General features: G+C 34.4%; 1 protein-coding gene across 11 annotated transcripts in view; it reads left to right on the top strand.

Annotated features, from left to right (window-relative positions):
• Nucleotides 1-26,092, top strand: part of CUL2 (cullin 2) — a 165,659-nt gene that overhangs the window by 104,582 nt on the left and 34,985 nt on the right. For all 11 annotated transcript variants that reach the window (XM_077896613.1, XM_077896602.1, XM_077896605.1 and 8 more), the window contains one exon: nucleotides 5,209-5,291. In XM_077896613.1, the coding sequence (XP_077752739.1) occupies nucleotides 5,209-5,291 (83 nt within the window). The remainder of the gene's footprint in view (nucleotides 1-5,208; nucleotides 5,292-26,092) is intronic.

The raw sequence follows: 26,092 nt of genomic DNA, 5'->3' as shown, positions 1-26,092 counted from the left end.
GACATCCTAAATGTTAATAAAACACTAATGATTTCCTAAGAATCTTCACATAGATGAGAACAGATATGATTATAGAAGTATTTTAATAATTAAATTAATGATGGATAAATAAATGACAGGTTTAATAGTTCCGCTATTTGAAAAAGCTCATTAAAAGTCTCTAGGAAAATACTTTTTAAGAGTATTTAGAAAATACTCTTCAGATTTTTTATAGTTAAAAAGTGCAAAGGTCAGGGCGCCTGAATGGCTCAATTGGTTGAGCATCTGACTCTTGATTTCAGCTCAGGTCCTGACCTTGGGGTTGTTGGAACAAGCCCCGTATTAGGCTCTGTGCTGGATGGGAGCCTACTACATGGGATTCTCTCTCTCCCTTTCCTTCTGCCCCTCCACCCACCACACATGAATGCATGCTTCCTCCTTCTTGGAAAAAAAAAAGTGCAAAAGTCATGGCCTTAAAAGAGATCCTACAAGAGGGAAAATACAGATTTTGGGATAAAACATATTTATTTTAATTAGACAAAATAATTAAATTCAGAATAAAATAATGAAATATGCAGGTCAAATACTTCATTCAGATTCTTGATGTGTAGTGCTAATTTAAATGTGGAAAATTACATAGCATATATTCATTGTGAAAGAAATACTCCAGTACAATTTTTTTGTTAATATAATGCATATTTATTGAGTAGACAGACACTGAGGATACATTGGTGAACAGACAGAAGGTCTCTATCCTTATGGGAAGCAATAGTAGATGCAACATTAGTAGAAATTATATTTAGAATAATCCTTTTGGAAAGAAACTTGTCATTGTCTTTCAGTAGACTTTAAAATGTGCAATACCAAAAAATAAAATAAAATAAAATAAATAAAATGTGCAATACCTGTTAACCAGATAATCCCATGTCTGGTAATCTATAGTGTGAAAATAATAAATATTTAAAAATATTCCTTGCAATCATTGTTAATAAGGGTGACTAATGGGTAGACAGTCTAAATGTCCAATATCCAACAGTGAAAATCATACATAGAAAAATATGTACAGTATAATTTTGTTATGAAGGCAAAGAGTAATAAATTAGTAAAAATAGTTTATAGAAACTTTAATAAAGGGGAAAATATTTTATGGAAAAAATTGAAAACATGTTTAGTAGGAATAAAACTGTAGGGAAAAAGAATATAGAGTAACAGACAAGTGGGAAATAATAGTTGCTTTAGTTAGTAGAATTATAAGTGAATATTTTAATACTTGTCCTTTATCACCAACACCATCAAGGTCACTCTTCCTCCTAGAGGTAATTATCATAAACACTATGTCTCAAAAAAAAAAAAAAAAAAAACAAACCCAATATGTCTCTCCTGAATTTTACCTGTAAATTTGCATATAAATATTGATACTATGCACATAATGGTTTAATTTTGTATTTTATTTTAATATTTATTTTATTATTTTTTAAAGATTTTACTTATTTATTCATGAGAGACACACACAGAAAGAGAGGCAGAGACACAGGCAGAGGGAGAAATAGGCTCCATGCAAGGAGTCCGACATGGGACTCGATCCTGGGACTCCAGGATCACGCCCTGGGCCAAAGGCAGGCACTAAACCGCTGAGCCACCCAGGGATGCCCTAGTTTTGTATTTTGAACATTAATGGTATCATATATATATATATATATATATATATATATATATATATATATAATATATACCCTAAGGTTGGCATACCATATATCTTGCAACTTGTATTTCTTGCCTATTTTGATTTTTAGTTAATGTACCTGGGAGTTCTTTTCACATAAGCTTATTTTTGTGAGAGCTCAGTATTCTATAATAGGGATATGAATAATTTATTAATCATTTATTAAACTATTCTCCTTAGTTTTCATTCTTTTTTGTTACAAACAATACTGCTGTGAATATCATTGTTCATTTACTCATTTCTTCATTAATATATTTTGAACCCCTCTGTGTGCTATGCACTTTTCTATATGTTAAGAACACAGTAGTGAACAAAGTAGACACAAATCTTACACTTTAGGAGTTAGCATTTATGTATATATTTCTTTGTACATGAGCAGAAATTTTCTTAGAGTGTGTACTGAAAAGTGGATTTTCTGGGTCCAAGCACACCCTGAATTAGGATAGCCCCTTCAGCTTGCTTTCAAAAGGCTTCTTAGTTTGTTCTCCCACCATAGCTATAATATCTCATTTTCTTTTGTATCACCTTCTTTTTTTCCCTGTTTGTGCTAATAATGGAATACTTGAATGTTCTTTATGGGAAGGGAGATGCTTTTACTTATTTGAAATGGAATTAATTACCAGTTGATCAGAAAAAAGTTACCTCAGGGAAATAGAATAGAGAAGCTAAAACCAGATTAATGGCTGTATATATGTAAGTAAGTTGGAAACAGGAGCAATCAATTGTTGATACTGGAGTAATTTGTACTCTTTATGAGAAAAATATATTGGAGTTTCAGTATGAAAGGCAAGACTTGAAAACCTGTGATAGGCAATATAAGAGGACACACTTATCCCTGACATTAGGGTAGGGAAATTCTTAAAAGACAAGAAAAATACAAACAATAAAGGAAAAGATTGATAAACTTGAGACATTAAAATATATTTTTACTAAAAAACACTATAAAGGAACTCAAAAGTTAAGTCACAAACTATGACTGCAATATATAAAACTGTCAAGAGATTAATTTTTACAATATATTCAGTTAATTTCTACAATAGACTTTTGTTTATTAAAAACAAGATAAAATATTAATGGAATAATGGGCCAAAGAGAGGAATGGGCATTTTACAGAAAAAAAACAAGATGTACAATAAACATAATAAAAAGATGCCCAGCCTCAGTCAAGAAGATGCCAGTTAAAACCACAAATATGGGATGCCTGGATGGCTCAGTGGTTGAGCATCTGCCTTTGGCTCAGGGTGTGATCCCAGGATAAGGGATCGAGTTCCACATTGGGCTCCCTTTGAGGAGCCTGCTTCTCCCTCTGCCTATGTCTCTGCCTCTCTCTCTGTCTCTGTGTCTCTTATGAATAAATAAATAAATCTTAAAAAAAACCCACAAATATAATCCCTATCAAACTATAAATAGCATTCTTCACAGAACTAGAACAAATAATCCTAAAATTCGTATAGAACCACAGAACAACTCAAATAGCCAAAGCAACCTTGAGAAAGAAAAACAAAACTGAAGGTATCACAATCCCAGATATCAAACTACCTTACAAAGCTGTAGTAATCAAAACAGTATGGTACTCACAGAGATTAATGGAATAGGATAAAGGACCCATGCATACAAACCCACACTTCAATGGTCAGTTAATTTATGACAGAGGAGGCGAGAATACACAATGGAAAAAAGAGTCTCTTCCCTAAATGATTTTGGGAAAACTGCACAGCTACATGCAAACGAATGGAACAACTGCTTTCTTACACCATACGCAAAAATAAACTTGTAAAGTGGGTTAAAGATCTAAATGAAAGACCTGAAACCATAAAATGCCTAAAGAAAACACAGGTAGTAATCTCTTGGACATCATCCTTAGCAACATATTTCTGGATATGTTTTCTCAGGTAAGGGAAACAAAAGCAATAATAGATTATTGGGACTACACCAAAATAAAAAAGCTTTGTACAGCAAAGGAGACCATCAACAAAAAAAAAGCAACCCAGTGAACGTGAGAAAATATTTGCAAATAGCAAATCTAATAAGGCGTTAATATCCAGAATACATAAAGAATTTCTACAATCAACATAAAAAAAAACAAAAAAAACCCCAAACAGTTCAATTAAGAAATGGGTCAAAGACCTGAATAAACATTTTTCCAAAGAGATACAAATGGCTAACAGACACATGAAGAGATGCTCAAATCAGCAATCATTGAGAAAATGCAAATAAAAATCACAATGAAATATCACCTCACACTAGTCAGAATGGCTAGTATCAAAAAGACAAGAAATAGCAAATGTTGGTGAGGATGTGGAGAAAAGGGAACCCCCATGCACTATTGGTAGGAAGGTAAATTGGTGCAACCACTGTGGAAAACAGAATGGATGTTCCTCAAAAAATGAAAAATATAAATATCATATAATCCAGTAAATCCACTAATGGGTATTTATGCAAAGAAAATGAAAACACAATTTTGAAAAGATATACTCCCCTGTGTATATTGCAGCATTATTTACAATAAGCAAATGATGGAAGTAGCCCAGGTGTCCATTGATAGATGAATAGATAAAGAAGATGTGGTCTGTATATACAATGGAATATTACTTAGCCATAAAAAATAATGAAATCTTGTCACTTGCAACATGGATGGCTATGGAGGATATAATACTAAGTGAAATAAGTCAGGGAAAAAACAAAAACAAAAAACAGACTTAACTGTGGAAAACAAACTGATGGTTACCAGAGAGGAGGTGGGTGAGGGAATGGGTGAAATAGGTGAAGGGGGGGGATTAAGGGTACATTTATCTCAACGAGCACTGAATAATATATAGAGTTGTTGAGTCATTGTATTGTACACCTGAAACTAATACTGTATGTTAACTGTACTGGAGTTAAAAAAATTATTTTGGGGATATGTACACATTTGGCAGAACTATAGGCAAGAGAATGATATAACACAAAATTCAGGATTGTGGTAACCTCTGAGGGGAAAGTAGGATGACATTTGGGACAATGATAATAGGGAAGCTGTGTTTCTTCTTGAGGTGGGTGGTGAATACAGGGATATTCTATTTTATTATTTTAATTGACTTACCCTTCATGTTTGCATGAGAGGTTTTATAATTTTAAAACTCAGCCAATAGCCAATCACTTTAACATAATTTGTTTGTTTCTATTAGTGTTGGCATTTATATAGCCTTTCAGTAATACTGGACATTTAACAATCAATAAAGTATAGTTTATAAAAATCAAATCAATTATTTCTTTAAGATTTCAGTTAATTCAGTTGAATTCAATTCAATTTTATTTAATTCAAACCTTAATTCTATCTTTGTACAAGTCTGATAGTCATTTTCAGTTTAAATTAGAAATTCATTTTTTAATGTATTTTCAATTTTTATTTGACTTTTGAAATATTAGTTGTAAATACTTGATGTGTATTTTTATTTTAAAATTATTTTAATGTTTTAACAAATACTGGATAATTCATCCTTGATAATTTTTATTTTTCTTGGCAGCTAGCATTGGATATGTGGAGGAAATTGATGGTTGAACCACTACAGACCATCCTTATCCGAATGCTACTCCGAGAAATAAAAAAGTGAGTACTGACGTTTATTTTGAGTCAATTCTAATTTGCTGTTTGAAATGGTTTCAAATAGTGTATGTACAGTTGCATGGCTGTTAACTAGACAAAGGCCTTGGTTTACTTAAATGAGCTTCATTTTTTATCTTAATCCCAATATTTAAAAATTATTTTATAATATTTTTTGGCAGGTCTTTGGTCGTTAGCCCAAATGCTTATTAGTAAGTAAGTAAGTAAGTCCCTGAAGGAAGTGTTTGTAAGCCCGATATCTCTTGAATCTTCCAGGGCAAGCTGAATTGTTTGTACATATTCTCTCAGTTTAATTCCTGATGAGGATAACTTAGCTATTAAAACAAGTTTTTCAAGGTAGTTGGTTACCTCTTAGCCCCAGTGTTAAATTAGTGACTTGTCTGTACGTAAGGTTAGCTTATGGAAAATGGGTTCCCACTCTACTCATGGTCCAGAGTGGTGAATGGTGAACTCCTTAACTAATTGCTGTATGAATAGAGTTTGAAAGAGCACATTTTCCTGTGGAGTCCAGAATAGAACATCCTTGGTTTAGCTCTGGCCTAAAAGATTCAGCTTTGGGGAATCAAAGGCACTAAAAGTCAGTCATACAGATGTGTGTATAATAAATTTCAGGTTACTGGAACAATGTCGTAGGAATTATATAGACCAGTGAATTGCAGTGTGATAATGGCCACTCCTTCTGAAATTTCTTTTCTTAAAGAAATTTAAGAATACCCAATTGTGAGCTTTTTATAGGAGAGAAGAAAAAGAAAGCATTGTTCTGTGGGCTCCTCAAAGGACATTAAAAAACAAACAAACAAATTAAAAGCCACAAAAGAAGTTAAGAGAATATTTTAAAGTTTAATGTTAAAAAAAAATAAATAAAGTTTAATGTTAATACTTTTTTTTAGAATTTTTTTTTTTTAATTTTTATTTACTTATGATAGTCACACACAGAGAGAGAGAGGCAGAGACACAGGCAGAGAGAGAAGCAGGCTCCATGCACCGGGAGCCCGATGTGGGATTCGATCCCGGGTCTCCAGGATTGTGCCCTGGGCCAAAGGCAGGTGCCAAACCGCTGCGCCACCCAGGGATCCCAATGTTAATACTAAATAGTAGAAAGTAGATGATAGCAATTAGTAATTTGGTTTTAAAAAACTGTCGCTCAACCTTTAAATGATTCTATTTTTTCCAAAGATAGGGAGATGGAGAGAAAAGGATAGTGAAAACAAGAGGGTGGGACAAATTTTTTATCTTTCTCTTGTCTCTCCTAAACTGTAATTAACCTAAAGAACATTCCCAACAATATTTATAGGTTCTGATGTGACTTATTTTTCTGTGAAATATTAATATGTCTCTTGACTTAGAATTCAGCTTTTTACAATAAGTTTATTGAAAATACTCTTGTAGTTATCTAAATATAGCTTTTTGAAATGTCTTTTTTTTCTTTTTTTTAAAGATTTATTTATTTATTTATTCATTCATTCATTCATGAGAGACGGGGGTGGGGGGGTGGGGAGCAGAGACAAAGGCAGAGGGAGAAGAAGCAGGCTCCCCGCAGGGAGCCTGATGTGGGACTTGATCCCGGGTCCTGGGATCAGGCCCTGAGCCCAAAGCAGATGCTCAACTGCTGAGCCACCCAGGTGTCCCTGAAATGTCTTTTTTTTTTTTTTTTTCTTTTTTGAAATGTCTTTTTTAATATAAGTTTGTCCCAACCTAATAAATTTTCTTAAGTGTGATTGTTAGCTTGTTAAAAATGAACTTGATGAAAAATTAAAGTCTAACTGTATATGGAAAATAGTACAATAGTAGTAAAGCAATAATAAAAGTAAAATAACAGCACAGGAGTTTCTGGAAAAGACATAGAGATAATTTGGTTAGAGTTATTAGACCAACTTGTCTTAATTTTGTTTTTATATCTAGCTTCTATGGAAGTATTATTTGACATGCCCTACTAATATCTCATTTATTTTTCATATGTACTCTCAAGTAGGTGCTCTCCCACATTTTACAGCTAAAGAAACTAAGGCATAACAACAATAACAATAATAATAATAAAATGTGGGAGATATGTATATTGCCAGAAGTGTTCTAAAAGCTTTACCTGCATTCTTCCAGTTAATCCTCACAATCCTGTGATACTTCATTACCATTTTGCAAAAGAAGACGTCACTGGTGGTACTCTAATAAGACTAATTTGAGTCCAGCCCCTATCTTCTTAATTCCAAGGATTCAAAGATGGCTTCTGCTAACTCTAAATCCATTATGCCTATCTTTTAAATTCACAGAATATTTCTTCCATTTCTAGTTCTAATACTTTAGGTTTTATATACATTTTAGTGTTTTGGTTTTTTTTAAAGATTTTATTTATTTATTCATGAGACTGAGAGAGAGAGAGGCAAAGACACAGGCAGAGGGAGAAGCAGGCTCCATGCAGGGAGCCTGACATGGGACTCAATCCCGGGACTCCAGAATCACTCCCTGGGCCGAAGGCAGGCACTTAACCGCTGAGCCACCCAGGGATCCCCACATTTTAGTTTTAAAATGCTTTGAATACTATAGTATTTTCACACATAGTTCTTTGATTTTAAGGAGTCAGGGCAAGTTTTATTTATAAGTAAGTGAATTGAACTTCAATAAGTAGAAGCGACTTATTGAATTTGATATTGCTAGGGAAAGAGACTCCATACCTACAAACTTCGAATTTGGATCTTTTCCACTGCATTGCTTTAATATCTATTTACCCATTGTCGTTTGAGATAATATAGCCAGATATCATAACTTCCATTAAGTGGCTGTGGTCGGTATTCTCCATTGGTAAACTTGTCTGAGCCTTATAACAGGGTGTGATGGTGAATATTATCATAGGCTCATTTTACAAATGGGGATAATGAGGCTAGAAGGATAGCCAAGTTACTCAGGTCACCTATCTAGTATATGGCTTAGTGAGATTCAGAAGTTAGGTCATTCTGATCCTTGAATCCTTGAGTCTGTGGTGTTACCCATATATTACATATTCTTAGCAGTGATTGACTGAAATTGCATTTCATTGCAATTGTTGCTAACAGAGAAGTATTTTATTGTGTGTACCTACAACTTCTTTGTGGAAAAAGCTCCACCAAACTCAAAGAATAAAGTATTTTCAGATCTAGCAGACCATATTACAGATTTGATTTCATATCAACTTATTCACAATTTCCTTTCCCTATCTATAATCATCCCTGGTTTCCTAGATATTCTCTATAAGTGTCTAAAGGGTGTTATTGTGAACTAGTGGTTTCTCAGTCTGGCCACTGAAAATCAAGTTTACACAAGGGATGTTTAATAACATTTAATAGCAGTCTTTCTACAAAAAAGTTATAAAAGTAAAATATATTGATTGTACACAATTAAAAATGTATAGAAAGTTAAAAAGAGAAATTAAAAGACTTTCACTTTTCCCCCATACCTTTAGTACTTTATTTGAAGCAAACCACTATTAAGGATTTAAAGTATTTTCTAATAGACTAAATAATAGATTTAAAGTATTTTCTAATTCTCTATATATTTAAGATTATATATGTGCACATATATATGTATATACATACATTTATATGGATGTGCATATGTATATATCTACACATATATATTACATATACATACATATATACATGCACTTAGGGAGTTTACATAAGTATTAAAAATATTTAAAAATACTTTTTTCTTAAAAATTAGAACAGATTAGTGGTTGATGTGAGACTATAAGGTGTAGTATGAGGGAGTTGCTTTATGGTGATAAAGTAGTTGTATATCTTTTTTTTTAAGATTTTATTTATTTATTCATGAGACACACAGAAAGAGAGGGGGTAGAGACACAGGCAGAAGGAGATCCCTCGGAGAGATCCATTGGAGATCCCCCGATGTGGGACCCGATCCCAGTACTCCAGGATCATGTGCTGAGCTGAAGGCGGATGCGCCCAACTGCTGAGCCACCCAGGTGTCCCAAGTAGTTGTATATCTTGAATACAGTGCCAGTAACATGAATCTAGATATGTGATAAAATTGCATGGAATTATATATATACAAACACAAATGATTGTGTGTAAAAACTGAATAAGGTCAAAAATCTGAATAAGGTCTATAGCTTATATCAATGTTGATTTCCTGGTTTTGATATTGTACCACAATTACGTCAGATGTAACCATTGGAGAAAACCAGATGAACTTATCCAGGACCTCTCTATATTATATTTGCAACTTCCTGTGAATCTATAATTACTTCAAAATTTAAAAATATATATATATTTTAAGTTTAATTGGCATGTAAAATGTGAATATCCCTGTTTTCTTCATTTTAGCTGTAACTTTCTTTTCTTCCTAAGTAACCACTGATGATAGTCTGGTTGTACCTAATATTTGTTTAAGTACAGTGGTTTTTAATTTATTTTTGTGTGTATGGAATCTTTATATTCCTTTTTTTTCGTTTTTTGTTTTTATTTATTTATTTATTTATTTATGATAGTCACACAGAGAGAGAGAGAGAGAGGCAGAGACACAGGCAGAGGGAGAAGCAGGCTCCATGCACCGGGAGCCCGACATGGGATTCGATCCCGGGTCTCCAGGATCGCGCCCTGGGCCAAAGGCAGGCGCCAAACCGCTGCGCCACCCAGGGATCCCGGAATCTTTATATTCCTTTAGGAAAATGATGCAGGTTGTGGAGCCTCACCACATAATGAAAAAAATACTCAATATGCATATACACACAAAACCTTACATACTTTTTAGGTTTATGGATTCCTTGGATCAGAATTGCTGCCTTAGCATTTACATGGCCAACTTGTTTTTTCCCAAGAGAATCACTTGACAAATTGTAATCTGAAATAAGTCTTTATGCTTAGTATTTGTTGAATTGGAAAAGTTCTTATTTATTCTGAAATTATAACTCATCATCCAGTCATGACTTTAGCATCATCTCTCTGTTGTATAAACAAAGGCAAGAATTAATTGGCAAACAGAAAAAAGATTTTAACTTCATAGCTCCTTTTTTTTTTTAAACTCTTGCCACTTTCACAACAATTCTGATAATCATACCTATTCTAGATACCAAAGTTTCCTACAAGTGTGGCTCCCTATCAGAGCTCTTTTCTGTTCCATTTGTTTGATTGTGTATCCTTAGGTCCCTATCTCACTGTGTTTATTATTGTAGCTATTATTGTAGCATAATAAGTCTTCGATATCTGATAAGACAGATTTACCCTCCATAAGCCAGAAGTGTTCTTGCTGTTATTTGGCCCTTTACTTTTTCATACACATGTCATTATTATCTTTTTTAAAGGTAAAGATGTTATCGTTTTTAAAGGTGATTATAAGTTACCTAGAATGAGTTTTCTGTACAATTGAAATTGAATTGAATATATAAGTTAATTTGGAGGGAATTTACATCTTTATTAAATCTTCCTATTCATGAACATATCTGCTGTTTTTAATGCCTTATTTAATATCTCCTAATAAGTTTTTATAAATTTATCTATAAAGGTTCTTCATTCTTTTTGTTTGATTTATTTCAAGATACTTCATATTATTTCAAGATACTTCATATTTTCTGATACTGTTATAAAAAAGTTTGTATAATTATCCATTCTATTTTTTTTTTCTAATCTATGGAAATACAAAGACTCTTAATACGTATGTCTTCTATTCAGCCACCTTGTTAAATTCCAACATTTCTAGCTGCTTCTCCAAGGGAAAAAAGGTGTCATTTCTAATAATTGGTGCTCATTTTTGTGCTTTCTATGGAAGCTATCATAATCTGTAAATGACAATTTTGTTTCCTTTTTGTGTGTGCATGTGTGTGCATGGATGCTTGCACACACACACATACCCCTCAGTGACCAGGACCTCCACAGCAATGTTGAAAAAGAGTGATGGATATGAACATCTTTGTCTCATTCCTGATTTTAAAGATTACACATGTGATATTTCCTTATTTAAAATGATGCTTCCTGTAGTTTTATTAGATACTTTATAAAAATGATGAAATTAATTTGAATTGGGTATTGAATTTTATAAGATAACTTTTATTTTTATTGAGTGATCATGTTGTTTTTCTATTAATCTGTTAGTATGTAGGTTACATTTATGGATTTTTAAATATTAAACTATCCTCATATGGCTAGAATAAAACCCAGGTTGGCTGTAATTATTGTTATAACATTTTTGCATTTGATTTGTTAAATAATATTTTCTTTAGAATTTTGAATCTAGATCCATGAATGTAATGGGTTTATAATTATTTTTTCTCATAGTGTCTTTGTCTGGGTTTGGTATCAGGCTCATCCTTATAGGATGAATTAGGTGCTATTACCCCTTTTTCTTTTGACTAAACGGGTGTATAAAATTGGGGTGATCATTTTTAAAAATTTATTTAAATTCAATTAACATATTTATTAAATTAAATAACTATTAATAGTTTCAGAGGTAAATTTCCTTGATTCATCAGCCTTTTTTTTTTTTTAAAGATTTTATTTATTTATTCACGAGAGACACAGAGAGAGAGGCAGAGACATAGGCAGAGGGAGAAGCAGGCTCCCTGCGGGAAGCCTGATGTGGGACTTGATCCCAAGACCCCAGGACCACGACCTAAGCCAAAGGCAGGTGCTCAACCACTGAATCACCCAGGTGTCCCTGATTCATCAGTCTTATATAACCCAGTGCTTGTTATATCAGATGCCCTCTTTAATGTCCATGGGATAATCATTTTTTGGAGTGATTAGTAAAACTCCCTGCAAAACAATCTGGGTCTAGGTTTTCTTTGTAAGAAGTATTTTTTTTTCACATTTACAAATTAACCTTTGCCTTTATTTTCTTTTATTATTGAAGTGAAGCTGACGTACTGTGGTATATTAGTTTCTGGTATACAACATAGTATTTTGACAATTTTATACATTTCTCATTGCTCACCACGATTAAGTATAGTAAGCATATGTTACCATATATTATTATAATATTATTGACTATATTTTCTATGCTGTACTTTTCATCTCCATGACTTAATTATTTTATAACTGGAAGTTTATACCTCTTAATCCCCTTCACTTATTTCGCCTATCCCACCTTACCCACCTCCCCTCCAGTTCTCTGTATTTAAGAGTCTGGTTTTTTTTGTTATTTATTTTGTGGCATAGATTGCACATATAAGTGAAATCATGTAGCATTTATCTTTTTCTGTCTGACTTTTTTCACTTAGCATAATACCCTCTAGGTCCATCCATGTTGTTGCAAATGGCAAGATCTCATTTTTTATGTCTGAGTAATATTCCATTGTATCTGTATACTGATCTTTACCCATTCATCTATCATAGATACTTGGGTTGTTTTCCTGTTTTGGCTATTGTAAATAATGCTGCAGTAAATGAAGGAGTGTGCATATATCTTTGTGAATTGAGTTTTCATTTTCTCTAGGTGAATACCCAGTAGCGGAATTACTGCATTATATGACATTTCTATTTTTCATTTTTTGAGGAATATCCATTCTGTTTTCCACAGTGGTTGCACCAATTTACATTTCTACCAACAGTGCATGGCGGTTCCTTCCCACATCCTCACCAACACTTGCTGTTTCTTGTCTTTTTGGTACTAGCCATTCTGACTGGTGTGAGTGGTATTTTATTGTGGTTTTGATTTGCAGTTTCCCGATGACTGATGATTTGAGCATCTCTGTATGTGTCTGTTGGCTCTTTGTATCTCTTCTTCAGAAAAATGTCTATTCAGGTCCTTGACCTATTTCTTAATTGAATTCTTTTTTTTTTTATGTTGATTGTATAAGTTCTTTTTGTATTCTGTTAACTGTATATTGAATATATCATTTGCAAATACTTCTCCCATTCACTGGTTTGCTTTTTGTTTTGTTGATGGTCTCCTTTGCTGTGCAAAACCTTTTTTATTTTGGTGTAGTCCCAGTAGTTTATTATTGCTTTTGTTTCCCTTGCCTGAGGACACATATTCATAGATCTATTGCTAAGACTGATACACTGATGTTTTCTTTTAGACATTTTATGGTTTCAGGTCTCACAATGAGATCTTTAATTCATTCTGAGTTTATTTTGTGTATAAGAAACTGGTCCAGTTTCATTAATTTGCATCAATAGCTGTCCAGTTTTCCAAACACCATTTATTGAAGAGATTGTTTTCCCCACTGTATATTCTAGCTTCCTTTGTCATAAACTAATTAACCATAGAGTGTGGGCCCTCCTTTGTGTTGTGGATCTGTGTATCTGTTTTTGTACCAGTAGCATACTGTTTTGATTTTTATGACTTTTTTTTTTAAGATTTATTGATTTTAGAGAGAGAGAATGCGAGTGGGGAAAAGGGTAGAGGGAGAAGGGAGTCAAGCAGACTCCCCACTGAGTGGGGAGCCTGATGCAGGACTCAATTCAAGGACCTTTTGATCATGACCTAAGCTGAAATCAAATCAAATACTTAACCAACTGAGCCACCCAGTCATCCTGATTACCACAGCTTTGTAGTATATCTTGAAATCTGGGATTGTGATATTTTCAGCTTTGTTCTTTCTCAAGATTGCTTTGGCTATTCAAGGTCTTTTGTGGTTCTAAACAAATTTTAAGATTATTTGTACTAGTTCTGTGAAAAGTGCTCTTGGTATTTTGGTAGTGATTACATTGAATTGGTAGATTTCTTTGGGTAATAGAGACATTTAACAATAGTGATTTTTCCAATCTACAGCATTGTTTGTGCCATTTTCAGTTCCTTTCATCAATATTTTCCAGTTTCCAGAATTGTAGGTCTTTGACTGCCTTGGTTAATTTGTTCCTAGGCATTTTATTCTTTTTGGTGCAATTGTAAGTGGGATTTTTAAGAAATTTCTTTTACTGCTACTTTATTACTACTGTATAGAAATGTAACATTTCTGTATTTTAATTTTGTATCCTGCAAGCTTACTGAATTCATTTATCCTAATAGTTTCTTGGTAGAATCTTTAGAGTTTTCTATATACCATATCATGTCATCTGCAAATAATGATAGTTTTATTTCTTTCTTACCAATTTGGATGCCTTTTCTTTCTTTTTCATGTTTGATTGCTGCAACTAGGACTTCCAGTACTATGTTGAATGAAAGTTGTGAGAGTGGACATTTTTTGTCTTGTTCCTGATCTTAGAGGAAAAACTTTTAGTTTCTCACTGTTGAATGTGATGTTAGCTGTTGGTTTTTTTATATATGGCCTTTATTATACTGAGGTATATTTCTCTAAATCCACTTTGTTGGGAGTTTTTATGAATGGATGTTGTATTTTGTCAGATGCTTTTCCTGCATCTACTTAGATGAACAGTGGTTTTTATCCTTCATCTTGTTAATGCAAAGTGTCACATTGATTTGTGAATACTGAACCACTCTTGCAACCCTGCAATAAAGTCCACTTGATTGTGGTGAATGATTCTTTTAATGCATTGTTGACTGTGGTATGTTAATATTTTGTTGAGGAAATTTGCATCTGTGTTCATCAGGGATATTGGCCTGTAGGGTTCCCCCCCCCTTTTGTGTGTGTGTGTGTGTGTGTGTATCTTTGTCTTGGTTTGATATCGGGGTAATGCTGATTTTGTAGAATGATTTTGGAAGATGTCCTCCTCTTCTATTTCTTGGAATAGTTTGAGAAGGATCAGTATTAGGTCTTCTTTAAATGTAGAATTTGCCTATGAAATCATCTGGTCCTGGACTCTTTGTTTTTTGGAAATTTTTTGATTACCAGTTCATTTTCATTACTTGTAATTGGTCTGTTCAAATTTTCTATTTCTTCCTGATTCAATTTTAGAAGATTGTATGTTTGTAGAAATTTACCATTTCTTCTAGGTTGTCCAGTTTGTTGGCATATAATTATGAGATAGGTCTGTATTGATGTGTACTTTTCTCTTTGAACATCTTTGTCCCAAAGATTTTGGACTATTATGTTTTCATTTTTATTTGTCTCCATTTATTTTTTGAGTTCTTCTCTGATTTCTTTGTTCATCCATTGGTGTTTAGTAGCACGTTGTTTAGCCTCCATGTGGTTGTATTTTTCCAGTTTCTTTCTTTTTTTTTTTGTAATTGATTTCTAGTTTCATACTATTGAGATTGGAAAAGATGCTTGTTATGATTTTAGTCTTAAATTTATTGAGACTTGTTTTGTGGCCTAACGTGTGATCTGTTTGAGAAAATGTTCCATATGCACATGAAAAGAATGTGTGTTCTGCTGTTTGTGGATGAAATGGTCTATATATAACAGTTAGGTCCATCCGGTCTAATGTGTTGTTCAAAGCCATTGTTTCCTTGTTGATTTTCTGGTTAGATGCTCTATCTATCCACCAATAAAAGTGAGATGTTAAAATTCCTTACTATTAATGTATTATTGTCAACATCCCTCTTTATGTCTGTTAATATTTACTTTATATTTTCAGGTGCTCCTATGTTGGATGCATAGATATTTATAATTGTTTTATTCTCCTTTTGGATTGATCCCTTTATCATTATGTAATGATTTTCTTTGTCTCTTGCTCCAGGCTTTGTTTTAAAGTCTGTTTCAGGGACGCCTGAGTAGCTCAGCATTTGAGTGGCTGCCTTGGACTCAGGGCCTCATCCTGGGGTCTTGGGATCGAGTCCCACATCAGGCTCCCCACGGGGAGCCTGCTTCTTCCTCTGCCTATGTCTCTCCCTCTCTGTCTCTCATAAATAAATATATAAAATCTTTTTTAAAAAAATAAAGTCTGTTTCATGTGATGTATTTTGACTCCAACTTTTCATTTCTATTTGCGTGGAATATTTTTTTTCATCCTTTCACTTTTAGTTTGTGTGTGTCTTTAGGTCTGAAGTGAGTCTTTTCTAAGCCTCATGTAGATGGGTTGTTTTTTATCCAAGTCACCCTATGTCTTTTGATTGGAACATTTAATCCATGAATATTTAAAGTAATTACTGATAAGTATGTATGTGTTACATATTATTTTGTTCATTGTTTTCTGGTTGTTTTTGTAGTTCTTCTCTGTACTTTTCTTCTTGTTTGCTCTCTTCCCTTGTGGTTTGATGGTTTTCTTTAGTATTATACTTAGATTCTTTCTCTTTATTTTTTGTATATCTAGTACAGGTATTTGATTTGTGGTTACCATTGGGTTCATATATAATAACATCCTGTGTGTGTAGTAGGTTATATTAAGTTGGTGGTTGCTCAAGTTTTTCTTTTTTTTTTTGCTAAAGATTTTATTTATTTATTCATGAGAAACAGAGAGAGAGAGGCACAGACACAGGCAGGAGAAAGCAGATTCCATGCAGGGAGCCCAATGCGGGACACGATCCCGGGTCTCCAGGATCACCCCCCTGGCCAAAGGCAGGGCTAAACTGCTGAGCCCCCCAGGCTGCCCTCAAGTTTGAATACATTCTGAAAGCATTACATTTCCTCTCCCTCCCTCCACATTTTACATATATAATGTCATATTTTACATCTTTTCAATTTATCTCCTGATTTTTGTAGATATAATTGATTTTACTACTTTCGTGTTTTAACCTCCGTACTGGTTTTTTAAGTAATTAATCTACTATTTGTTTATATTTGTGCAGTTAATATCTTTTTATTATTTTCTTCTAGTTATGACATTTCTTTCCACTTAAAGAAAATGTTACTTGTAATAGGTTAGTGGTGATAAGCCCCTTTTAACTTTTGTTTGACTAAGGATCTCTTTATCTCCCTTCAATTCTGAATAATAACCTTGTCAGGTAGGTTGTAGGTTGTAGTTTTTTCCCGTCAGTATTTTGAATATAATATGCCACTTTCTTTTGGCCGGCAAAATTTCTGCTGAAAACTCAGCTGATAGTCTTAAAGTATTTTGCTCCTCTTATTTATTTTTTAAAGATTTATTTATTTGAGAAAGAAAGAGTGCATGAGTTGGGGGGGTCTGGGGTGGGAGAGAGAATCTTCAAGCAGATTCCCCACTGTCAAGCCGACTCCTCATTGAGTGCAGAACCCCACCCAGAGCTTGATCTCACGACCCATGAAATCATGATCTGAACTGAAACCAAGAGACCAGCGCTTAACTGAGCCACCCAGGTACCTCTACTGTTGCTGCTTTTAAAATTGTCTATTATTACTTTTGCCATTTTAATTGGTATGGGCCTCCTTAGGTTCATCTTATTAAGGGTTGTCTGTGCTTCCTGGATCTGGATGTCTGTTTTCTTTCTCAGATCAGATAAATTTTCAACTATTGTTTCTTCAAATAAATTTTCCACCCCCTCTCTCTCCTTTTTCAGGGATCCCTATCATATGAATGTTATTACTATTGATGATGTCACAGAGTTCTCTTAACCTATTATTTTTTATTCTTCTTTTTGTTTCTTTTCTGTTCAGCTCAGTTGCTTTCTATTACCCTGTCTTCCAGATTACTGATCCATTCTTCTGCATTTTCTCATCTGTTGATTTCCTCTAGTATAATTTTCATTTCAGTGTTCTTCAACTCTTTTTGTTTTAATATTTTGTATCTCTTTGTTGAAGTTTTCAGTGAGTTCATCTACTCTTCTCTGAAGTCAGGTGAGTATCTTTATGACCATTACTTTGAGTTCTTTATGAGAAATATTTATCTCCATTTTTACTTGGCTCTTTTTGTGTTACTTTGTCTTGTTCTTTAATTTGGGATGTATTCCTCTGCCTTCTTATTTTGTTTAACTTTCTCTGTTTGTTTCTGTGTATTAGGTTAGCTATGTCGCTTGGTCTTGAAAGTAGTAGCCTTGTGTAGAAGAAGTCCTGTGTTGCTCTGTAGCACAGTTGTCTCTGGTCATCAGAACCAGGTGCCTCATTGGTGTCCCTGTATGAGCTGCATGTGCACATGCAGCCACAATAGCTATGGACAAGCTGGTGGGTGGGGCTGGCCTTCAGCTCAGCTGGCAGCAATAACCCACTTTCCCAGCTCTTGGGGCACTGGGCAGAATTTGCTTCCCACAGTGTTGAGAGGCCCAGCTATAACTGCCTTGGCTAACGGGTGGTTGGGGCCAGCACATAGCCTAGTTGTCTGCAGTTAGCCTTTGCCACTGCTACAAGTGCCCCAGAGGGCAAGGACTTGCTCCATGTGCAGCCAGCTAAGAGGCCTGGCTGTAGAAACTGTGGGTGGGTCAGTGTATGGTGTTCCTCCCCAAATTCTCAGGGCAGGAGCCACTTTGGAGTGGCAGTGGTCTTGGCGGGGGCGGCCTGATTGGTGTGGCAGAGCAAGAGCCGCTTTGGAGGGATGTCTGCTGGGGTGGGTTTATTGGGTTGAGCAGATCTGTAGGGGAACATGGGGGCGGGGAGGACCTACTGTGGTAGTAGTACAGATGGGAGAGTGTTAGAACTGTGTCCGCTTATCTAGACCAGGGAGTGAAAGAGAAATGACACCCACCAACCCTGTGGTTCCTTGAGAAATGTCCTGCGGATCCCTGCCCCTCCACCATATGTTCTAAGATTAATCACTAAATCTTCACATATGCCCCAAGCACTTTTCAAATTGCTGCTTGTATGCTGTGTCTCTACCAAGTTATTTAGTGCTGGTTCCTTAAGGACAGGGACTCAGTTTCCTATTGCCTTTCAGCTCTCCAAGAGTTAAGTTCTGCTGATTTTTAATACTCCTGAAGTTAAGCTGGATAATTTTCAAAGCCTTACATTATGGGGACTCATCTTACTAGTCTGGGTCCCAGCTCAGGGAGTGCCTGATATAGGGTCTGATCCCCTCACTCCTCTTTGCTTGTGATGTCCCTCTCATGTGTAGTTAGTAGCTTTGGATTTGGCTCCTGACTGCATCTCTGTCCCTCCCACTCTTTCTGATGTGGCTTCCTCTACAACTAGCTGTGGAGGATTTGTTCTGCCGGTCTCTAGATTATTTTTGGTTAGTTGTATAGTAATTGTTACCTTGGTGTGTCTGTGCATGATGGGATGAATGGAGCTCGTGATACTTCTGCTCTGCCATCTTTTCAATTTCCAGCTTTTTGCCAAATCTTGGAGTGCTGGATTCCAAAGCACTTGTTTCAGGATTGTTTAAGATTTTTACACTACCTATAGTTTTTTTCCATCACAGTGGTCAGATATTTATTTATCCTCAGTTGTGAATTGTTTTTTCAAAATTATTTGAAGTAGCTGTTGACAATGTTTTCTTTTTCTTTTCTTTTCAAGATTTTATTTATTTATCCACAAGACACAGAGAGAGAGGCAGAAACATAGGCAGAAGGAGAAGCAGGCTCCATGCAGGGAGCCCTATATGGGACTCAATCCCAGCACTCCAGGATCATGGTCTGGGCTGAAGGGAGACGCTCAACCACTGAGCCACCCAAGTGTCCCAGTATCTTCTTTAAAATTTTTTTTTTATTTGAAAGAACTTTAAGTTTAGAGAAGAGTTGCTTCGTTAATGCAGAAAGTTCCTGTATACTCCTGTTTTCCTAATATTACTATCTCACAACTCATGGTATACTTCTGAACATTAGTACTAAACTGTTAACTACAGATTGTATTTGCATTTCCCCAGTTTTTCACTGATGTGTTCGTATATTCATTACCAAGACCCAGTGTATATCACAGCATTGCATTTAGCTCTCATGTCTTTTTTGGTATCTTCTACTTGGTGGAGAATTTTTTAGTCTTTCATTGTTTCTCATGAGTTGACACTTATTAAAAGAAAAATTAGTAAAAAAAAAAAAAAAAAGAAAAAGAAAAGAAAAATTAGTAATCAGGTATTTTGTAGTATGTCAACTTTGATTTCTCTGATTAGACTGAGATTATGAGTTTTGGGGAGGTATTCTACGTAATGATGTATATCCATAGAATATCAAAGAGTAGAGAATATCAAGAGTACTTTTTTTTACTTGTGATACTGACTTTAATCACTTGGTTAATGCATTATTTTCTTTTCAATCCCCATTTGGGAAAACGTTTTCTTTCATAATCTTGCTTATGTGCATCTTTTCTTGATGACTTTTATGAGAGGTTCATGTCGGATTTGTCCAAAATACTAGTTTTGTCTTAGTTGACCTTCCCTATTGTATGTCTCCTTTTCTTTTATTAATTCCATTCTTATTTTTCTTTTCTGTCCTTCTTCTGGGACACAAGATTGTTTTTAGATTGGGTTGAAATGGACAGAGAATCTTTGGTGAGGGGCAGACTTCAAAATCTTTAACCAAAGTATTTTTTTCTGTAATATTCATTCAATTGAGGTATGATTATGTAGTATGGAGGCTGAGGAAGGGTTCCTAATGTGAAACAACATGTAGAATTCCTGATATTTAAAAATTGTTTCCTATGTGGTAATCTCAGTTAAAGGAACTGAAGACATCAATAATTTACTTAGCTTACTGTAGCACTGTGTTAGAGCTCCATTAATAATTTTTTAAAACATTTGAGGATAACAGAAATATTAGTAAGAAATAACTCCCCATATTTCCTATTGTAAATAATGAAATTTATTTTAAAAAATGAACAATTAAGATTAAGAAGTAAAATAAAGTGAAAATTGATTGAAAATTATAAGTTTTTCAAATACCAGAATGGAGTAATTTATTCCCCAGGAATATTTTACACACTTCCATGATTTAGCTGCCAACTATTTTTCCTTTGATGCCAAAATAATTTTGTCTGCATCAAGTTACTAAGAGTGTTAACAGTACCTATTTTATATTGCTGTTGTTAAGATGAAATGAGATGCTTTATAATAAAGTTTTTACTACAGTGCTTGAGGCATAATATATCTTATCAGTAAGTGTCAGTAAAATTAGTGTCCAAGTAAAAACTTTTTATAAAACTCCCTAAAGCAATCCAATTTGTGTAGGTGTTCTTCCTTAAACAGGTTCTTTGTAAAGCTTGTCAAGACAACTTAACCTTTAATACTTGTTAATGAATGCAGATAACTTTTATCTGTTATTCTTCAAATCTGTAATACATTTATCAGTTTGAAATGCCATTTGGATCAAATTTTTTTCTTACTCTTGGGGATTATACAGTTTTACTTCTCAAATTCTTGATAAAGTACTCATAGATGTGTTCAGGAAAATGTTTCTCAGCCTTCGTGGTCTTGCTCTTTCTTTATTCCTTAGGTCTAGATTCCTGACCCCCACCTCCTTTTAAATTTTAAACAACCCTCTCTGAATCATTTGTATGAGCAACAGACCGATTGGTAATCAGGGCATTCTAATTTCCTTCATATATTCTGTTTCCTGAGTAAATTACTTCATTGGATTTCTTACCTGTAAAATAGGGAAAGTTGGATCAGCTGGCTTTGAAGGCCCCTTTTAACTTGAAATTACTGTTTTCCAGTATATGATTTTATATGAGGTCTAATTAGATTTAAAAAAAAGAAAGCAACGGTCATAAATAGGATGATGAGAAAGCATGATAATAAATATTCTGTGACGAGAGACTGGTAAATTGCCAAGAGCAGTGGAAAGCATAGTTTGAAAAAAATAAGTGGAACCGAAAAGACTTTAGAGAATAACAACAAGCAAGCAATCCTTAACGGAACTGGTTTTCTTCCTGCTTAGATGGCTCTCACTTAGTGCTAAAATTATTTAATGTAGTCTGAAAGGTTACTTTTATCACAGTGGCCAAGAGTTGCTTAAAAAAAAAAAAAAAAAAAAAAAGGAGGGATCCCTGGGTGGCGCAGCGGTTTGGCGCCTGCCTTTGGCCCAGGGCGCGATCCCGGAGACCCGGGATCGAATCCCACGTCGGGTTCCCGGTGCATGGAGCCTGCTTCTCCCTCTGCCTGTGTCTCTGCCTCTCTCTCTCTGTGTGTGTGTGACTATCATGAATAAATAAAAATTAAAAAAAAAAATAAACGTGTCTTTCTTAATTCTTAAATACTTAGTATATTGTTTGCACTTAGATATTCAACATTTCTTAAGTACTGGTACTTTAAAACTGTTTTCCAGCAGCTGTCTACATTTTTTTTTAACCCTACGATTCTTAAGCACTTTCCTTTAGCTAAAATGCTTGCTTCTACTACATAAGTAGTTATTTGATAGTAATGGGATAGTTCTTTTCCTACAATTTGGTTAGATAATCTCTACCTCAGTTAATTTTATAATGATTATAATTTTTTTAAACCAGAGTAATGTACTTTCTCCCTCTCTGAGCTATGTAGTCTTAAACTGATAAGTAGATGAATTAATTTGGTTGGTACCTTTAAAGAAAAGGTTATTTCCTAATGTAAGTTTGGTTATGTGAAGGTGTATTAGGTGTATTTTACACTGTACCATCAGCCATATATCTAGGAATTTTGATTTCATATATATATAATATATATATTAAATATATCATAAAGATTCCCCAACCCTGAGATACCTTCTTGGAAGATTTCAGAAAATTGAAGGCTATTTCAGCCTTTAAAGAAGTAATCTGTCAGAGTAATGAAGAATTTTTCCTTGTGAAATTAGTATGTTTCACTAAGTGAAAATTCTTATGGAGTACAAATGCTGAAGTATTTAGTAAACTGTAGTTAAGATTTCATGACTTTTGGAGGAAAGTTGTAATTGGGTGCAGTGGGATTTCTGCAGGAAGACAAGAAGAAAGTCTAAACATAGAAAAGACAGCAGTATAAAATGATGTAAAAGCAGAAAAGGAAGAGCTCATTGCTTAAAGATCATGCATCATCTGCTTTTAAGATATAAACTGGGACTGGACTCTTTTTGCTCTCTTGTATTCTTGTAAAGATGGCTTCTCTTAAGATATATAAACATTATAGGAATAATCCCAGTTTCATGTGTCTTGAAAAAAAGTATTTCAGAGAAATACTAGGTTTACAAGTGGAATGAATGTAGGTTCTAGAATTTTTTTGTTAAGCTATTCAATGAAACAATGGTTAAAAATTTTTTTCATGGTATCACAAAATCTGTACGCACAAAACGTAATTGATAATCTTTAAGTAAAGATGCTCCTTTTATATAAGAAAGAAAACACCTGATGTAACCATATTGTATATCTGCTTATTTTTCAGTGTTTACTTGGAAAGATAAAAGTAATTTTATTCATACGATAACTTATCTTTTATATTTATTTAGAATTGCCAACTGGGAATTTCAATGCTAAAGTTGTTTATAATTTTAATAAAGAAGATACTGTAACTTCATGTACCTAAATGTCACAGTGTAAGAATTTGAATATTTTCAGTGATATATAAAAAGGCAAGCATAACCATATAATTGGAAACATAAATATTGTGGTATAAATTTTCTGCAAGAACTTTAGTTTTACTTTAAAATGAAAATTAGAGGGGTTCCTGGGTGGTTCACTTAATTAAGCATCTGAGTCTTGATTTTGGCTCAAGTGGTGATCTCAGGGTCGAGGGATTGAGCCTCACATCAGACTCTGTGCTCAGCATGGTTGTCTGCTTGAGATCTCTCTCTCTCCTCCTCTCCTGCTGCCCCTCTCCCCCCAACCCCTGCATGTGCTCCTCCTCCCTCTCTCAAATAATAAATAAAGCTTTAAAATTAAAACCGGATATATGTAATTATAAAAACACATGAGAGAGACATATTTTTAAATGGTGGTGAAAGGAATTGCTTAGGTGGTTAAGAATACTATCAAAAGCACTGAGTTTTTAATGTTAAAGGGATTCAGAATTGCATTTCTTTTCCAGTAATTCTGTAGTTAACTTTCTAATGTTGAGTACTCTTTGAACAAAAGTAAAAATTAAAATGAAATTCTTTCTTCCCCTTTGAATTTGGAACACTGTAACATAGGCTGCTGTGGCTGATTTGTGTTTTTTCTAATATATCTGTGTGTTTGTTTTTCTATTTCTAAATTGTGTGGACATTGGGGAATTCATTGAGGAAAAATATAGCCTTAGATAAAGATAAAATCTAACTTAGTAGTCTTTATTTTTTGTATCTTTCAGTTTCTTTCTTTTTTTTTTTTTTAACTTATTTATTTATGATAGTCACACAGAGAGGGGTGGGGGTGCAGAGACATAGGCAGAGGGAGAAGCAGGCTCCATGCACTGGGAGCCCGACGTGGGATTCGATCCCGAGTATCCAGGATCGCGCCCTGGGCCAAAGGCAGGCGCCAAACCGCTGCGCCACCCAGGGATCCCCTCTTTTTTTTTTTTTTTAACGACAAATACCCACCATTTGCTTCAACGTGGATGGAACTGGAGGGTTTTTTGTTTTTTTTTTTAATTTTTATTTATTTACGATAGGCACACAGAGAGAGAGAGAGAGAGAGAGAGAGAGAGAGAGAGGGAGGCAGAGACACAGGCAGAGGGAGAAGCAGGCTTCATACACCGGGAGCCCGATGTGGGATTCGATCCCAGGTCTCTAGGATCGCGCCCTGAGCCAAAGGCAGGCGCTTAACCGCTGTGCCACCCAGGGATCCCTGTATCTTTCAGTTTTTGAGAGATATTTTAAAATCTCCCAGCTCATTTTTGGATTTATTGACTTTTTTCCTTACAATTGTTGCTTTTTGTTTCATACCTCTTTTGTTAGTAAATACCGGGATTGTCATCTTCATGGTTGTTTTTGTTGTTATGTAGTATCTTTATCCATCTTTTTTTATTCTGGCACATATTAATATTGTTATACCAGTTTTCTTTGTACTTTGGGGGATTTTGTTGTGTATGTGTGTGTATTTAACTTTTTTAGTGTAAAATACAAGATACAGAAAACTAAACAACACAGTGGGACAACACAGTTGGACAACCTAACAAATTATTATAAGGTGAATATTCTTGTTACTACCACCAAAGTCAAGTAATAGAACCATGCCAGCCACTCCTGAAACCTTTGCATGTGCCCCATCCCTTCTCTTTCTCCAAAAGTTTATCACTATCCTGACTTTTAAGGTAATTCTTTTCTTCTATTTCTTAGAGCATTACTACCAACTTGTATATTCTTAGACTCTATAATAGAGTTTAGTTTTGTCCATCCAAAAGAAGTTTACATGTCTTTTAAGTCTTTCAATTGACAGGTTGCTCTTCTGCTCTTTTTTTTTTTCTCTTGTAATTTGTTGATGAACCCTGGCCATTTGATCTTTTAGACTTTCCCATTGTTTGGATTTTGCTGATTGCAGGAGGCACATTTAAAATGTTCCTTTGTCCTGTGTATTCCTGTAAATTGGCAGACCAGAGGCTCACTCGGACTTATTGGTTCCCTCTAGCAAAACTATAGATATTCTTCCATAGTGCCTGTGTTTTTTGTTTTTTTTTTCCACTTTTTTGGAGGTAAGCAGACACTGATGTTGAATACTGACATCTTTTGTTTATTGAGGTTTGTAAAACTGTCACTTTAATTCTGTCATTTTGTTTTCATTTTTACCTGGAATAATCTTATCTACTATTTGGTTACCCTGTGGTGTAAAGCTCATATATAGGAAGAATAAAAAAAACTGCTTGTTGCTTTCCTTTACTCGTCAGGATAATGAGTTTTTCTCAGAAAGTAACAAATTAACTTTTTTTTTTTTGTTATGTTGTGATGAACTTATAGACCTAAATACATTTGATTCATTTCTATTCGTTGTCTTGTTTTATTAAAAAGTTTAAATTGCCTCTTTGGTTAGTTGGCATGATGGTCTTTTTGATGTGACCCTAGTCATCCTTGCAATCTTCCTTGCTATCTAGTATGTCAGGATGTTCCAGACTTATCTTGCACATTTTCTTCCCTGGACCTTGTAATTAGCTACTCAATGAAAAACTTAGTTTTAAATACACAAGTGACACAAAAACGCATTCTTGAAAAACCGTGAATGGACCGGATCCTTTCTTTAGTCTTCCTCTACCCAGAAGTAATCCCTGTTATTATTTGGTTAACTGTCTTTACATACCTTTTCCAATGAATTTTTGTTTATATATAGAAAT

This window comes from Canis aureus, chromosome 5 (genome assembly GCF_053574225.1).
Source record: "Canis aureus isolate CA01 chromosome 5, VMU_Caureus_v.1.0, whole genome shotgun sequence".
NCBI lineage: Eukaryota > Metazoa > Chordata > Mammalia > Carnivora > Canidae > Canis > Canis aureus.
The sequence above is the reverse complement of the archived record's forward strand: the minus strand, read 5'-3'. Positions and strand labels throughout refer to the sequence as shown.